The 17,350-nt window shown below is 44.3% G+C and overlaps 3 protein-coding genes across 3 annotated transcripts in view; 1 reads left to right on the top strand and 2 right to left on the bottom strand.

Annotated features, from left to right (window-relative positions):
* PLPPR1 (phospholipid phosphatase related 1) overlaps positions 1–1,386 on the top strand; it is a 132,426-nt gene extending 131,040 nt beyond the window's left edge. The window contains exon 8 of the mRNA XM_082074841.1: positions 136–1,386. Coding sequence (XP_081930967.1) covers positions 136–168 — 33 coding nt within the window. The 3' untranslated portion in view covers positions 169–1,386. The remainder of the gene's footprint in view (positions 1–135) is intronic.
* A 1,952-nt stretch (positions 1,387–3,338) lies between these two features.
* On the bottom strand, positions 3,339–5,305 carry MRPL50 (mitochondrial ribosomal protein L50). Its single transcript, XM_082074073.1, has 2 exons — positions 5,150–5,305; positions 3,339–3,856 (listed from the first exon to the last, which is right to left on the bottom strand). Exons 1-2 carry the CDS (start codon positions 5,227–5,229, stop codon positions 3,466–3,468), a joined length of 471 nt encoding a protein of 156 aa, XP_081930199.1. The 5' UTR covers positions 5,230–5,305; the 3' UTR covers positions 3,339–3,465.
* A 1,712-nt stretch (positions 5,306–7,017) lies between these two features.
* ALDOB (aldolase, fructose-bisphosphate B) lies at positions 7,018–17,002 on the bottom strand. The gene is made up of 9 exons (XM_082074894.1): positions 16,883–17,002; positions 10,413–10,534; positions 9,930–10,141; positions 9,365–9,419; positions 9,046–9,206; positions 8,740–8,823; positions 8,061–8,235; positions 7,718–7,917; positions 7,018–7,498 (listed from the first exon to the last, which is right to left on the bottom strand). Exons 2-9 carry the CDS (start codon positions 10,522–10,524, stop codon positions 7,403–7,405), a joined length of 1,095 nt encoding a protein of 364 aa, XP_081931020.1. The 5' UTR covers positions 10,525–10,534; positions 16,883–17,002; the 3' UTR covers positions 7,018–7,402.
* Between the last annotated feature and the right edge of the window lie 348 nt (positions 17,003–17,350).

The following is a 17,350-nucleotide window of genomic DNA, read 5'->3' as shown; positions in this document are numbered from 1 at the left end:
TTCATTTTGAAGCCCTGCATTAGCTGAGCAGCAGAGTTTATTAGTGAAGGTTTTTCTCATTTGTTTTACACTCTGGGATATGCAAATGCCAAAATGTATACAAATGTTCATGTGTTTGCCTTTTCCTCTTTGCAGAATCACTCTGCCTCTATGACTGAAGTAACCTGAGATGGAAGACTGGCAACAGAAGCTATTTTTTATTACTCTCCAGTACAATACTCCAAGACACACAGTTACTAAATGTCTAACTGTGATGACCAGTATTATGTTATGTCTAGTTAGAGGCTAATGTTTTGTACCTTTTTTGTATGAGGAAGTGATGTAGCTTGCCCTGATTTTTTTGTCAGCTTTAATATTATTATGCCAGAATTTAAAAGCAAAACGGAAAAAAAACAAAAAAACCTTTTCTTGTTTAAAGTGTGCACTGAGGAACTACATCTATGGAATTGTTGATGTTGTTATGTGATATTTGTACACGATTTTTTTTCATTTTTGAATTTATATATCTTGAAGAAAATCACTTTTACCTTTTCTTACCATAAGAAGTGCTTCTACCAGTGAGTCAGATTCTGATCTGAGTAAGCATGGATCTGAAGTAATTGCTTATATTTAACTCAGATTAAAATAACGGTGATCAGGAATCTAACCTGAATGATACTGTCAACGCATAATAAACATCCATCCTTGATTCAGTGAACTACTTAAGCGTTCCTTAGCATTATGGACTTCAGCTAGCTGTCCAGTTTCCAACCTACTTGGCAGACTTGAAGTACTGATACATCCTTAAGCATCTCACTGAATCAAAGCCTGATTGTTCTGGTGTGGGTGATAGTGCTAGTTATTGAAGAATAACTAAAACAACGTACTCAGTCTGCAATATAGACAGACTGGACACGAGAATTTATAGTAGTAGCTGATAGCATGTGAACTGACTATATCATCTCCCTAGATCTCCGTTCCTCCCTGAGGCCCAGCTAAAGCTCCCAGTGAAACCTGGCTTCAGGAATTGACTATGGGGATATACAGCCACCACTGTGGAGCTGCGCCTGGGCTTTAAGTGTTTCATAACTTCATCATAGATTTGTGGGGTAACTAGTAACATTTGTGCAAAGGAAATGTGACACCACTTCTTCAGTGGCGTGGCATTACTTGGCATTCAGATTGGTGTAACCAAGAAGCCAGTTTTGCCCTGATAGTGTGGTTTTCACTAAGGGGCTTTGGCAAGTAAAAAAAAAACACAAAACAAAACAACCCACACAACAACAACAACAAAACCTAAAAAAACTGACACAGTCTGTAGTAGCAGACTGCATTTTTGTAAATTCTGCCATACAGAATTTATATCAAAACTGCTGTTTTATGATTTAACAAGTTGTTTAAGGAAAAAAAAAGACAAATAAGTGTGGGGCGGGGGTGGAGGGGGGGAAGAAAACAAGGAGCCCATTTACAAAGGCTACAACTGGGGCAAAGGCTTCATTACATGACTTTTCACTGTTTCTAAGATTTTCCTGCATCTCATTCTTCTAGCATGGTGATAACTGCTGTGTGTCTCCTTTAAAGAATGGAGCCTCTGTCTGTCCTTTTACTGGAATGTTTACCTCACATTTCCATGTTGTTTTTTCTTGGCTTTTTTTTGTATATTTTTTTCCAAAACAGATGAAAAAAAAAATTATCAAAAAAACAGAACATGTAGCCTGGTCTTTGTCATTTGCCTGTGGCACAAAAAAAATTTGTGATGTCCATTTGTGTCTGGTCTTGCGGTGTTTCCTTCAGGTTGGTATTTTTCTTCTGAGTCCACCGATGTCTGCATCAGCTTTAGGAATATAAGCAACAGACTTGGGCCGTGTGGGCTTTCTGTGACCATGAGGAACCATCAGTAGTGTTGTCGGTCCTGCACTACAACTTTGATAAAAATTCCACAGGGAAAAATTGCTGAATAAATTTGGCTGTGGAACCAATCCTTGCTCCGCTGTGTTAGGAGAATAGTTACATGTTAGCAAAACTTATCAGCAATGAATATTCATTCAATATGCTCAGTCGGCAGCACTTAAGTCCGCTCATACTGCAAAGGGTTAGGAGGGGGTTTAATTCTAAGATAAAAACTTTATATTCTGTAGCCTGATTTTTGCAGCTGTGGTCCCTGGGAATGTGTTCCTCCCAATTTACCACAGTGTCAATCTTGCTTTCATGGTCAATAGCTTCCACAGAATCAGTAGTGATGTTGTGCCCCTCTGCTTATCCTTATCCTCTGTTTATCATCTCTTAAAACGGATGTATGGCCCTTGGGCTGCAAGCAGTTTCATGCACTTGAGCTGTGAACCTGCCCTGTGTAATGTGACTGGCAGCAGTGTCTGACCCGCTGCTCAGGGTGTCACCCAATTAGACAGCCAGGGTTCAGCAGACTGAGGGGTATTTCTGGATCATTCCCAGAAATATCACACATACAGCATCTAACCTCACTCTAAATAACCTGCTTTGTAGAAAACATGCACTAAGTACCATACGTTTCTCAGACTATTGCATTTATTTCCTTGTCTTCCTGACCTTGCCTCCTCTGATTAAAAGCAAACCTACATCATCAATTACAGGGGAAGAAAAATAACATCTGGCTATTACGTATTTTTCCATAGCTACAGAAAAATTAACAAGTAATAAAAAATAATAGCTATTAGAAGGAGCAACAGAACTTCTAGAAGGGTCCTTTGACAGACATGCAAGAATTCTACAAGCTGCCTTGATGGCAGCTTTTTTTAATAGGGCTGCTGGAGAATTCACCACTACTGAGTTAAGAGATTTCAGAATTCCACCAGCTACTATCTTCATGTAGCATTTTTAAGTAGAACACATGGGTTTATTTTAAGATTGCACCTGTGATGGCTTTTAAAAATCTTTTTGCTGACAGGGTCTTCTTTTCAATCTCGTGGGGGGGGAAAAAAAAAAAAAAAAAAAAAATTAAAATTAAAACAAAACAAAACAAACAAAAAAACAAACAAAAAAACAAAACAAAACAAAACACTTCCCCCCTTCCCAGGTGTTTGCTGCCCCCCACAGTCTTCCTGGCTGAGTTGGACAGAGCACCTGCCGCAGCCAAACCACACTGGCAAAAGTGCGTTACACAGTTCAGAACCAAAGACAAGCAGCTTATGAGGTGCAGGCAAGAAAGTGGGGAGTTGGTCCCCTCTGTTTATCCCCACTGAACCCCATAACCACTGGACAGCATGGTAACTGCGAGACAGCATCTGTTAGTATCATTACTGACTGCACTGCAATATCGTCTCACAAGGAGAACTTCTGCTCTTTTTTTCTGTATATAATAAACAGAAACAATGAAACCCAAGGACAACTAAATGAACTTTTATTAGCGATATTAATGCATTTAGTTGCTACCACATTGAAAGGGCTCTACTGCTCTGCAGCCCTGCCTTAGGAACACAGGCACAGCAACGCAACGCTTTGTGGTGTGACTCACTGATTCCAGACAATCTTAAGGTTTGGGGGCAGCTCTGAGGCGCACAGTTCATCAAACTTGGACGCATCCTTGACAGGAGTGCTATAGAAATTCAAGACATCCTCGGCAGTGCACATCAGGTGGAGCTGTGAATTTGGGACAGCGTGACCAAGCTCTGCTGCCAGTTGAGCCAGGAGGCGATACTTTAACTTGTTTTCTTTGAGGGGTGTTTGCTGCCAATTACCCGGAAGGGAGGGTCCAAAAACCTCCTTGACGTGAGACTCAAGGTAGCTCTGTATATCTTCTGGAGGATCATACTTTCTGCTGCGTGGTGGGGGACAGATCGGGCTGGGTTCACTTTTCTCTTGAAGAATTATTTTGTCTGCTGCTACTTCTTTCTCCTCCTTCCTGTTGATACCACACAGAAGTATTTTCAGATTCAGGGCTACTTAAGACTGAGTCAAAGAATGTTTCTGCTGGGCTCAACCTAGCCTATAGAGAGTTTATACATCCCGTAGACACAGCAGGTTCACAAGCGGGTTCACTACACATGCATGAACAAAAGCACATAGGCCAGACCTTGGGTTTTTCCCCAAATGCTGCTCCCCACATTGGTTGTCTCTACATGGAAATCACCTGCCTAGCTTATTTTATTGGTCTGAGCGTAAACAGAATTTTAACCAGATTAATGGCTTATTTTCCCAGTCACAGTTCTATTTTCTAGCCTGCTGTGAAAAAAAACATAACCGAAAATAACCACTACTGTAGAAAAAACAAGTGCCCACAGATTATCAAGCACTGGAACAGGCTGCCCAGGGAAGTGGTGGAGTCACCATCCCTGGAGGTGTTTAAAAGGTGTTTAGATGAGGTTCTTAGGGACATGAAGGAGGGTGGTTAGTAGGTCAGAGAGGTCCTCCTTCCTCTCTACTCTGCCCTGGTGAGACCACATCTGGAATATTGTGTCCAGTTGTGGCTCCTCAGTTCCAGAAGGACAGGGAACTGCTGGAGAGAGTCCAGCACAGGGCAACAAAGATGATGAAGGGAGTGGAGCATCTCCCGTGTAAGGAAAGGCTGAGGGAGCTGGGGCTCTGGAGCTTGGAGAAGAGAAGATTGAGGAGTGACCTCATTAATGTTTACAAATATATAAAGGGTGAGTGTCACGAGGATGGAGCCAGGCTCTTCTCGGTGACAAACAATGATACAACAAGGGGCAATGGCTACACACTGGAACACAGGAGGTTCCACTTAAATATGAGAAGAAAAGTCTTCCCAGTGAGGGTGCCAGAGCCTGGAACAGGCTGCCCAGGGAGGTTGTGGAGTCTCCTTCTCTGGAGACATTCAAAGCCCGCCTGCACACCTTCTTGTGTAGCCTCATCTGGGTGTTTCTGCTCCGCCGGGGGGACTGGACTAAATGATCTTTTGAGGTCCCTTCTAGTCCCTGACACTCTGTGATTCTGTGATTCTACGATTCTATAATTTAGTGCTAGGGTTAGGTTATAGTTGGACCCGATGATCCTGAGGGTCTCTCCCAACCGAAACGATTCTCTGACTCCATGAATGATCATCCGCTCTCCCGACCGCCGCACAGCACGGTCCCCAGCGGGGGGACACGGCGACACCCGCGGGCCCGCCTGCCGCCGAAAGCCTCCCGCCGAAGCACACAGTGGCCGCCGGCCGCACCCCCCGTTCTCCCGCCGTTACCTCCGGCCGCCCCAGAACGCCCTTCGCGCCGGGACACCGAGGCCCGCCCGCCGGCCCAGCACCCGCAGCGCCGCAGCCATGCTCCGCGGCTCTCCCGCCGCTTCCGGCAGTCAGCGGGGAGTGACGTATTTCCGCCCCTCCCCGCAGTGCCTCACGGGAGCTGCAGTCCCACCGCGCGGGCTGAGGGCGCCGGCCGTTAACGGTCGCCCCGAGCCCCCCGCTCCCCGGCGGCCTCGTCCCCTCAGCGCGGGCGGGCGGGCAGCGCTTCCCCTCCGGCAGGGCCCGTCCGGGCGGATCGTGTGCGACTAAAACAACATCAGGCAGGGACACGTGTCGTCACCCTCTGCGACGTTGCGATCGCGGTGTGGTTTTGACGGCCAAAAAAAACACCACCCTCTTGGCAGCGATCTCTGGAGGTTTTCAGCCCGTGTTTCGGGTGCTGCCAGGCAGCCCGTTTTCACAGGGAGTTTGCTCTATAGGCCGCATTTCTCATCTGGGCACACGATTATATGAGAATATCACTTTTCCTATTCTTCAAAAGGATGTTCATTTTTTAAAAGCAAGAAATAATGCTTCATCTGTACGCTGCCTTGCTTTGCTTCACCTTTGTACAGTCAGAAGACATCTTTTTGCTCCAGTCACACATGCCTCTGTCAAAGAGAAGCACACAGCCACCAGCTCCATCAGGCACAGCATGTGGGACGCATGTCCAGCAAAGCAGCAGGAATTATTTAGCAAAGATACAGCTTTAGTTTTATGAAGTATGAGAGGGTTTCTTTTGCTAGGGTTGGGCAAGCATTGTTTTACACTCTCAATTTTAAGAGACGCAATCTGCATATATCGTTAGGATGCTTCTCATGGGGAGCAGAGGTTTATTTAATCTGAGGTGCATGGAGACCTACAGGACCAAAACCAAACTAGAGAAGAGGTGTTGTCCCTAACTCCAATATTGACCTCTGGAGTGTTTTTGGGCAAGTCACTTGCTCTAGGTTCATGGTTGAGGTCAGGACAAGGTCAATTATGCAGTGATTGGATGCGTGTGAAGGAGTTTGGCTATTTACTGCCTCTATGAAAGAGTGGTTACTAATGTGAAGAACACAAGGAGGTTACAGGCCAGTGACTTTCTCTGTTTTCCCTTTCCTTGCTGGCAGGAGCTCCGTCTGTATGCATTTGGTCTCAGGTGTTCCTGAAGCAAAGGGGTGGGTGTCTGCTGGCTTGCAGTCTTTGCTGGTTGGTGGGCTGCTCCAAGGTGTCACAAGTTGATTGGTGTAGCCTGTTGCTGGGCAAATGTTTTTGTATAACCTCAGGTATGCTGTTTCTGACACTTGTGCCTTTTTTTAAATAATAACTGTCTAATTGTGCTTTAGGTAACAAAGCTTATGTCTCTAACAGGTACATAGCAACACACCACAGGTCAAACTGGGCCAAGTTGCCTCCCTGCATATTTTATGTTAATTATTGTGGAAAACACCACTGTAAAAGTACTTTGGAAAAACAGTCATTGCACAGCACTGACTCAACATGTGCAACCCTAACTTAGCCTCATCACAACAACCACGATCCTCCAGAAGCACAAGAAGCTTCTGAAGGTAATGTTATTTATATGTACGCTGCTCACCGTATTCCTCTCTCAAATTTTCTCAGTGTCTGTCAGACTTCAGTCAGCAGGATTAATGTCTCCAGCTGAATCACTACTGGATTACTTCCCTTTCATCTCCTCAGGGTTTCACAAACTTGCCACTTTGTGACTTAACCTTTGTACAGGCTACTGAAAACCACAGCTGTGTGAAAAAAAGACTGTAAAGTTTATACACAGTAAGGAATTGTGAGTCAGAGATTAGTTTTCAATTACTGTTTTATTCCCATGATTGAAGACACAGTCAGGATTTTGTAATTCATTATTTTGGCTGCAGAATGTGGTAATGGGCAAGGGAATGTATTTTAATTGCTAGGGAACTACTTAATCTGCCTTCTATTTTGAGGATTAAATTTAAAGCAGGGGGAGTGCAGGTTTGTGATTCATTGGCTGCTGTTGTTTGTTGCACAGAAAGAATTACTCTTCCTTGGAACGGGTAGATGAAACAGGAATATCCCCTTGGTAAATTGTGGTAGCGAAGGGTGTAGAGGAAGCTAATCCATTTTATCCCCAGTTTTGTTTAGGATAAGAGAAATTAGTTTTCTTTGCTCTCCTTTCATTTCTGAACATCTTCGACCTTGTGAAGAGGGACAGGATGAAGGAAGGTTCCTGCACATTCAGTAGGTGTAGCTGGCAGTGAAAAGTGACTGCGTGGCAGCTGTGTCAGTCTTCCCAGACACAACATACTGTCCTCTGCAAGCCAAACTGTTAATCTGAAAAAGAAACAAAAAGGAAGGGACAACAGTTAGCTTGGAGTGAGAAAGGCAGATGTAGAAAGACAGCACAAGTAACCAAGCAAGGCAAAAAGAGTAGCACCCCCAGTGAACATCAAGCACCAGGAGATGTGGGAACAAGAGGAACCTTAGGAAGGAGACAACTTGTCTCACTTCATGGTAAGCAGCTCCTCTCTGCACTGGGGGGAAGGCTTGTACCTGTGCTCGCTTGCGGAAGGCCTCCTGTGCAGCCTTCTTGTTCTCACTTTTGCCCACCCATGCTGCCAGGGCAGAGGCTTGCAGGGCCCTTCCGTATGAAAAGGTCAGTTTCCAAGGCTTAGGCAGAGGGGACTGATTCATGGCGTTCAGGTTGACAGAAGCCTCCTCTTCACTCTGACCTCCAGACAGGAAGCAGATTCCTGTAAGAAAGAGGTTTTGAGGCTTAGAAACAGAGTGCTCCAGCCACCGCAGTCCCTGACATTTATGTGCCAGAGGAGCAAGTGTGTCAAAGCCAGCAAGAGTGACAGCATGAATGGATACGTAGGAATGAACTGGGAATCACCAGGAACAGCAGCAGGAACGGTGCGGAGAAGAGTCGTGACAGTTGCTACGGCCACATCCTGTGGGGTGTACTTCTTGGTGCAGGAATGCCCAGCTGTCACCATATTGGGTTTCAGCAGTGTCCCTTCCAGGTACACATGATGATCATTCAAAGCCTTGTAGACAGCAGCCAGAACCTGGAAACGGGAAGATTGAATACAGACCTCTGCTTAAATTTTTACCTCAACTTCCTGTGGAAAGCCAGTTCATTCCTTAGGAGTGCAAGAAGAATTGAATATTTGAACTTTGAAGAAAAGAAATTGAACTTTGCTTTCTCATGAAACTTATGACAGGTTGCAGCCTTGGAGACACCACTGCTTTTGAGATGACTGGGATACCACTCTTCCTATTTATTGGATTTGTCCCTGCAAACTGAGGTGCTGAAAGAGGGGTGTTTTTGCTCTCAATCCATCTTTTTGAGATTCAGAATGCTTATAAGGCAGTTTTAGTGGAAATCCAAAAGCATGGATTCTACTCTTGCATTTCCTATTTTCTCATTATTTGACTGTGAGCAACTAGTTTTTGTGATCCAGTTATGAAGTACCTTTTTGGTCAAAAGTCTTTTGATATCTGTGAACACAAAGTCTGCATAGATTAGGTACTGATTTGAGAAGGGGAGGAGAGGAGCAGGAATCTCTTACCTTTTCTGTGACATACTGGCAGCGCTGGAGATCATGATCTCCATCAGGCAAGATCTCTGGCTCCACAATGGGCACCAAGCCATTCTAAGAAAAGAAAAACAGAGGAGTTTTTGGGAGTGTGGAAGAAAAATTGTCCTTGTTTTCTACCCTGACTTTGTTGGTACTCCTCCTTTTGATGCTGCCCTCCTTCCTTGTCTTTCCCAAAATCCTCGCAAAGATCCGCTTTTCAAGTTACCTAGAATGTTATCACAGGGAACAGTGATAGGCGCAACAGCACCTCAGGAGAGATAACTGGAAGTTACATACCTGCTGGCAGATGCTGGCATAGCGTGCCAATGTGTTGGCATTCTCTTGGATGGCGAGTTGCGAGGGTGTTGTGCTGGTGATTTTCAGCACTGCACGCCACTTGCCAAAGTCAGCACCATCTTTTTTGTACTGGGCACACCGCTCAGCCAGTCCATCCAGCCCTACAGATGAAAGAACAGTCCTTCACTGAGAGCAGTTCTTCAGGACATATGTCTAAAAAGTATAATGACACCAGCCAAGGCTGTGACTCAGGTGAGTCACCCCATGGCTTTTGTTGTGCCAGTCATAGCTTAAGCTCCTTAGATCTCTTTTTCCATACCTTGGATGGTGGTTTCTCCATTGGTTCCTGCCAGGGGTGCTGTGCCTTTATCCAGCTGTGGAGATCAGAAAAACAGGAAGGGTTATGGAGAGATGGAAGTCAGTCTAATCCTTATCTTTTTACACATGGCTACTCTGTGGGCTCTAAGTGAAGTATGGGGCTGATCGTGCTAACGGTGCAAAGGAGGGAAATGTTGGAGCAAAGGGGAAGAGAAGGAGTGAACTGAGTAAGAGGAGGGGACAATGTGTCAATGGCTGCAGGCTTGAGACCTCTGTCAGATGCAGAAAGGACTGTATTTAGGTTACTGTATAGAGGGATTTAATTGCTGTAAATAGTGAGTAGATGGGAGTTGGTAGATGAAAAGGTCCTGCATCAAAAGCAAATGTGCCCGTGGTTAGTTGTACAAAAGCAGAGTGGCAGAGATCCTCTAGTGATTTTAAAACCAAGCACAATAAAAGAAAAAAATAATGTTTGGCAGGAGAGTATGCAGCCCCATATATATTATAATTTTCACCAGAAATGGCATTTGTACTATGCTGCCAGCCAGACATGTACAGATACTCACCTTTATTCCCACCACAATGCCTTTTTCTTTGATGAGCGCTGGAAATGGCTTTCCACTGCTGTCTTTTTGATAGAGAGTCTCATGGAAGAGGATCACTCCCCCAATGCTCTGGTTGATGGAAGCATCTGAAGAGAAGAGAATCTCTCGAAAAGCCCGGCGATTCTCCTCTGTGTTCTCCACATTGATCCTCTGCAGCCTGTTCCCCATGGTACCTAGCAAGGTAAGCAAAGAGAGTTGTGAAGCTTGGCTGACCTCCTGGTCCCAGCAGGTAGTAATGAACTGGGCCTTCAGTTCAGAGCTTCCCTTCTCAAGCCATAGTTTGTTAGCTTTTGTTGCTATAGTCGTGGGCCTGCCTAGCCCAGTTGTTCCTGCTCAGTCAACAATTTTTAAGTGTTTTTAATTTACTCCACTGATTTCAAATGTGAAGAAAACTTAAGAGAAGTAGTTTTGGGTACTTTTAATTGATTGATATCCAGAACTCACCCACTGATTCATCTGCAGCTAAGATCCCCTTTCCTGAAGCCACAATCCGCTGAGCAATGTCTGAAAGAGCTTTCTTCTGCTCTGGAGACAGTGCTGGGAACTGGTGGGTCATGTTGACTTATCTGTGGAAGAGAATTACTGTTACAAGCTGGGGGAGACTGTATACATGAACCGTGAACCAGAAACAGCACTTGGGTACTTCTATTGGACGGCACCTAGTGCTTGCCTGGTCCATGTTATCATAGGTGCGTGCCCAGACATGCTTTCGAGTTCATCTTGGCTTACTGAGTTAGCATAACTAGAGGAGAGAAATGCAAGAGCTACAACCTAACACCAGAACCAAAGTGGGAAACACTGTGTTTTACGTTAATTTGCTCAGAGACTAAAGGAAGGTCAGTCTGTCATAAAAATGTCTACCAGGCTAACAAGTATGCTGATTGCAGACTCTGCAAACTTCTTTGCAAAGCACTTAGGACTTTTTGGTACCAGTCAGAAGAATGCAATTACTACATTGCTTGCCTTTACACATTTCCTAACAATGCCCCTCTATCATCCCTGGCCTGCGTTGCCAGTGTTTGTCCAGTTACTTTTCTATCCCTCCTGCCTTGCTTTCTAATACTCTCCTCACAGCTGCTTTGAGAACTGTAGCACATTGCTTAGTCTATGTAAGACCTGGGGGTTAAGAAGGTTTCACCACCCATTTCTGTCTTTTCAGCTGTGGTAGAAGCTGCAGATACGAGCACCTGAAATCCAGGTTCTGTCTTATGACAGAATGCTTGATCTTATTAAAGTTTTGATTATATGGCATGAAATTACAGTTTCTCAGATCATCTGAATAGTCCAAGTTACGACCCTATGTGTATAAGCCTGTGAACCTAAGACATAAAGACTCTCTTCCATTTATCACGCACTATAGCTAAAGCAACACCCATGTTTTTATCAGCAGGTGGCAAATCCATTACTTGAATCACTAAAAACAACACAAAAGATCTCCAGTAACAAGTTTTCCTTCAGAGGGGCAGGCCTCTGTGCAGCATCTGCATTTTCAAGTCTCAAACTCAGCCTTAGAGATGATTGAGAACATGCGATTCCTCATTGCACCATGTGTCAGAGATAACCAGCAAATACATCCCCTCGTGTCAGCATGTGTGCAGCCAAATCCTCTGCCCTCCTTCCCTGCACACAGATATTTCGTTGCCAGGGAATCCTTGTCTTGACCTCCCCGCTGAAGGGTGTAATGGCGAGAAAAAATTATGAGTCTGGCTGCTACTCAAGATAGGGTAACACTGTTCTGTGCACCATGCACATGATGCCAAAATTTTCTGGCAACAGTGACACCTCGGAACTGTGACAGCTATAAATCCGTGTCTCTGATTTAGAGTTGAAGGTACTTTGGTATTGGTAACGTTATTGTGCAAGATTCAAATGGCATTGTCTGCCAGTACAGACCAGTCAAGTGCAGTGCCCAGATGTCAGCTTCACCTTTTTGTGAATTGCTTAAGACTAGAATTTGTCCTATGCAACTTATCAACAATTAGTCATTCTAGGTTAAGAGACAATTTGAAGGAGAGTATGATGCATCAAAGGAAAGAGGGTTCCCTCCTTTTCCAAGCACTGAAATCCCTTCCTGTGGTCCTGCAGAAGCAGGCTTTGCTGAACAGCTCTCTCTGGATGAAAGGCTGTGGCCAGAGCTCTGGGAAGCATCCTTCTACTGTGGTGACCACAACTCCATCACTCCCAGCTCTTATCCTATTTGGCCTACCTAAAGAAACATGAAGAACTGTGGTGTATGCCACATAGCTAATTGAGTTCACTTGTTAGCCTCCTTATCCCTCACTGGCTTTCTGTGTCTGATATGTCTCTAAGAAATAGAAAGCTGGCTTGTTATTATGATCACTGTAATAATAGCTTGTGTTGTCAGCACTTCACTCAAAGCCACAGCCCTGTTAAATAGTTATGCAAAATGATGAGGAATCACTCCAGTAGTTCACAGCCTCTGTGGAAAAGACTAGAAAATTGTGATCTGGCAAGAATATGATCTTGTTCAAGGTCAAAGCTAATGAATTGCTAAATCAGTAATGGGATTTCAGAGTTCAGTTTGGAGGTATGCTACAGCACGAGAAGGCACATCCAGATAATCTTTAATCCAGCTAGCTGAATTACAAGATCAGTCACTCTGGTTATGCTATTAAGGGTATACTTTCTCTCCAGCAATGCAATAAGCAATGAGACTAATGCCTGCTATGTCTTCCTTGTTTCCAGTGTTTGCATAAAGATAACAAAAAGACAGTTATCACTCAAAACCAGCTTGCAAAGCAAGTTGCCATAATACAGAGATACGAGTTTTCAGAGGATAATGCTGGTCCAAGTGAGTGCTCTCAGAGACTGAAACAATACAGTGTAGTTCCACGATGATGAATTGGAAGACAGCAGATTAGTTCCAGTTACATGCGAGTATCTCATTGAGTGTGAAGGAGTAGCTACAGATTTGCCAAAAGGCTCCGCAAAATGGTCTGTAAGGCCATGGTGAGTGGTTCCCAGCTACTCTACTGCACTACAAGGATGAATAAAATGCACAGTGTTTCTAAGTGAAATGATGAAGAAATGAGTGCAGTTGTAAAGCTAATGATAACTCTAAGGTCCAGAATGTTCAATGACCTTTGATTTAGGACTTTGTTTTTCTGTGATTCTTTCATGAGGAACATAATCTCCAAGGATCTTCCCCATTGGATTCATAAAGGATATCTCTGCTGTAAAGTACTGCTCTGAGCATTTAAAGGGGAGTTGGAAATCTTAGACTTCAGTAACAATTCTTTACAGCTGCCTTGTAAACAGTAAGTTCTCAGCACATCCACAGAAACGTTAAAGCCCCCCCTTAAACAGCTGGATGTGTCACCTCACAGGTCCTGAGGAAAAACAGTTGTGCCCAGGCTGCCAAAGCTGCACAGCTCAGTTCATTCTTCCAAGAATGAAACCACATTATTCAGCTTTAGTTGTTTAATTTGACAACTTTTCCAGGCAGGAAAAAGCTCAAAGGAACTGTGTTCTCAGTAACAGTATCTAGGAGCTGTCCCACCACTAAAATTTTTCAGTAAGATTTATTTTTATTTACCTATCTTGGGCTGTGGGCTACTACCATGGTGTCACAAGCTCAAGTAATTTCACATTGATTTGACATTGTATGAATACACCTATTCTCTTTGTGGTAACTGCTTACGTAATATTTTTCTTTAAAGCGGAAGAAAAACCAAAAATAATAAAACAGCACAGAATGCACAAAACCCCCAGTTTTATGGCTTTCTTGAGTGTTTGTCGGGCTTCAGCAGCTCCTTAGGCAAACAAAGTTCTCAGTTCTGCCCCCAGCCTGTGACCAGCAGGAGGTGGCAGTAGGGAGAAAAGGGACAGCATAGTTGTTAAAAGTGAATATTGTACTGCTGGAGTCTCAAGTTTTTCTCAGCTATCATAATGGAGGACTGCAGAGGAAATATCTTCATGGATATCAGCACAAGCACTGCATCCTGTTAACAGAGAGAGGGCGGAGGCAAGAGAAATAGCAGAAGGAACAAACTGTTACATTCCCCTTCAGGTCATCATAGAAACATTAATACTTCATTGGCATCTTCTATTTCCAGCCACTTTAAAGTGACTGGCATCTTGTAATCTTACAGAAAATCTCACTTGAGTCGTGGGTTGCAGACAGGAAAATATTGGATTAGAATCTGTAAGTTTTTCTCTTGGGTCTTTTCACTGTCTTCTTTTATAAAATTGGTTCGCAAAGTTCAGGACTGAACTATCAAAATACAGTTTGTACCCAATACGTGTAGCTTTTCCTGTTCAGTTACTAGTAAACACAGCCCTTCAACATCATCTCTGACAGCAATACAAACCACATGTGCATGTTGTTGCACTGTACACACAAGATACTCTGCTTCTGAAGGGCAGGATTTAAAGAAGCAAAAGCTCAATATATCAACATATAAATAGAGTTGATAGGAAAAATGAAATGTATAAAAAAATTAGCCTGTCACATGTAGGCACAGTGTTAACCTGACTGGATTTAGTCCTCATTTACGCTTGTGTGCTTAGGAGGGACCATCACATAATGAGCTGTGCACCTTATATTCTCATTACAGTGGATAAATCTAGTTATTTGCTTCACTTATCTCTGGAACTTCATTAAAAAGCTCTTTCTAAGTAAGTCTGGTTACTTGGATATTGGGCAAACTAATAGGTATGAACGGCTGGGCAAGCCTGGCCCCATCCTGCTGACCGAGCACATTCTTATCTAGCCTGCAGATGACACGAGCTGGCAGGACTAGTTGATATGCTTGATTGCTGGGCAGCCATCCAGAGGAGCCTGGAGCGGGGGTGGGAAGAGACCAACAGGAGCACCACCAAGTTCAGCCAGGACAAATGCCTAGCCATTGCCTGAGGGGCAGAACCCTGGCAGTGATCCCACCAGGGCTAGTGGAACAAGGGAGCAGCTCTTTAGAGAAGGCCCAGGGCTCTGTCAGGCAGCAAGCTGAACAGCAGCATTCTGCATGAGCAGGGGTCCAGCCCAGAGAGCCAGGGGAGGCCAGGGATTGTCCCTCTCTGCTCAGCACTCTTTAGATCACATCTGGGTACTGCATCCAGTGTTGGGCCCCTGCAGTACAGGAAAGACAAATGAGTTCAGCAGATGCCACTGAGAAGGTCAGGGGCTGAAGCACTTGCTCTGCAAGGAGAAGGCTGCACAGCTGGGTCAAGTTCAGCAATACAAGTTCAGGTTCCAGCAGAGATGGCTTCAGGGCCACCTCTCAGCAACCTGCACTACCTACAGAGTGGTGATCGAAGAGGCAGAGCCAGGCTCTTGAGAGTGGCATGTGATGGGAGAGCGAGAGACAACAGGCATAAGCTGAAACTAGAGAAATTCAGACTGGATACAAAGAGTGCTTTCTCCCTGTTGGAAAAGCCAAGCAATGGAGCAGCTTAACAGAGAGGCCATGGTGTCTCTATACTTGGAGGTTGTTAAGACCCACCGGAATAAAGCTGTGAGCAGCCTGGTTTGACCTTGTGTCTAACCCTCCTTTGAGCAGGGGGTTGGGACCTCCTAATGTCCCTTTCAGCCTGAATTACCCTGTGACTCTGTGTGAGTCCTTGCTGTAGGGAGTTGAAGTGGAAGCAGTGCCTCCTGTGTTTATGAAAGAGCTCTGAGGGAAGGACAGGATGTTTCTCTCTTCATCTTTGCAGTGAGAGTGAAGGTTTTAGTATAGCAAAACTTTTCATTTCTGGGTTTGAGAAAGTGTCAAGGGTATAGGACAAAAAGAAATATTGAGACTTCTGTCAGCTAGAAAAAGCAGATGGTTTTGATTGACATACTAATTTCACCATCTTGATAGGTCCTTTGGGACATAGATGATGGTATATTGCCTGGTTGGTTTTCACTCTCTATTATGATGGTGGGTATGAGGGTTTTTTTCCCTCCTCATGCTCTCTCTAGGGAGCTTGCTTCAACATCCTGTCCCAAGTGGATGGGAGTATGTGGCAACTCCAGGTCCCTGTCCTGGTTCCCACATTAGCCTCAGACATATAGTCAAGCCCTCATCAAATATACCCACATTTCATCTCTCTGTAATATGAAAGGAGGTTATGTACTCAGGGACCTGGCCTCTGCAGTCAGTGCAAACCACTCCTGGAGCACTCACAATGGCTTAGAGATGGCAGAGGTGGAAACTGGTTTCTTGGGAGTAAATGTGGTCATTAGGGTGAAGCTGCCTCTCTCTCAGGGCTGGGCTCTTCTCAGAGAAGGAAAAAAAATGCTGTCAGACTTGCATGAGAATTCAAGTTTTAAAATGCCAGCAGGGGAAGCTGAGAGAAGCAGTAGTGAGTGTTTCAGGTGGGCTAAATAGTTTTGGGTGCCAGGCACATAGGATAGTTGAGACAGTGCAGAAGGATTGCAGACTTGGTGAGGATTTGAGTTTGTTGAGCTATTTTCTGAAGCTGCATGTTCACAACATGAAAGGTTATAGCCTAATGCAAGAGCAGTTTTTAGTTTCCTGCATTACCTTACACCCTCCCTGCCAAAGAACCTTATCCATATTCCTGCACTAATAACTTCAGAAAAAGCTGCACAATGAACATACATAATTACACTTCTGTCAGCATTAGGGTTTGTCAGGACCAGCTGCATTCTTCGGTCATTCTTCTCCTTGTGAAACACGAATTTATATATTGTGCAAGCATAAACAAACACATACAAAACAAAGCGACTATTCTAAGTTAGAAAGCCAGTGTTAGCAGCACATGGGTCACATTGGAGGATCACTGCAGAACGGCTGAGTGCTTATTTCTTGCAAGCTGTTGGAAGGAGAAAACAAAACAAAACAAAACAAACAAAAAACTCCCCAAGCCTACTTCAGATAAACACTTTATGTCTCAGCTGCTGATATACATACCACCTTTACAGTTAGAATTTAAATTATTATACTTACTTGCCAGTGGACAGTGCCTCTGCTGCTACGAGCTTCTGGTGAGGTGGTTACAGGTGAAGAGACCTGGTTCTTCTAACTTTTATAAAATTCTTGACTTTTTTTTTTTTCCCTCTGGTCTTTCATTGTCCCTCCTCCCCAGGCTGGTTGGGGAGATGTCACTGCTCAAGAGCGGTCATTGGTTGTCAGACCACAACCACACACAACCAATGAAACCCAGCCTCGCTCCCAGTGATCCTCCCTCCTCCCCTCCCCTGTGTATATAACTTTCTGTTTAGAGTTAGATCTTCTGGAAGCTCATACTTAGGAAACGAGCCAGTGAAGGAAGGAAACATAGAAAACAGAATGCAGAAACAATGCAACAGATCGTTAATTGACATGACTTATTATCATCTCACTGGCTTCCCAGGTGTTACTATGATTTTCCTCACTTGAAAATTTAGCACAGAAACATATTTCCTTTTTCCATTT

Source organism: Streptopelia decaocto (genome assembly GCF_964273445.1).
Source record: "Streptopelia decaocto genome assembly, chromosome: Z".
Taxonomy (NCBI): Eukaryota; Metazoa; Chordata; class Aves; order Columbiformes; family Columbidae; genus Streptopelia; species Streptopelia decaocto.
This window is presented reverse-complemented; position numbering and strand designations above follow the sequence as displayed.

Coding starts and splice junctions, on each gene's coding strand:
- MRPL50 (XM_082074073.1), bottom strand. CDS start 5,229: ATGGCTGCGGCGCTGCGGGTGCTGGGCCGGCGGGCGGGCCTCGGTGTC. Junction 3,857..5,149: donor GCGTTCTGGGGCGGCCGGAG/GTAACGGCGGGA, acceptor TGGTATCAACAG/GAAGGAGGAGAAAGAAGTAG.
- ALDOB (XM_082074894.1), bottom strand. CDS start 10,524: ATGACCCACCAGTTCCCAGCACTGTCTCCAGAGCAGAAGAAAGCTCTT. Junction 8,824..9,045: donor ATGCCAGCATCTGCCAGCAG/GTATGTAACTTC, acceptor TTCTTTTCTTAG/AATGGCTTGGTGCCCATTGT. Junction 7,918..8,060: donor CGTTCCTGCTGCTGTTCCTG/GTGATTCCCAGT, acceptor TCTTTCTTACAG/GAATCTGCTTCCTGTCTGGA.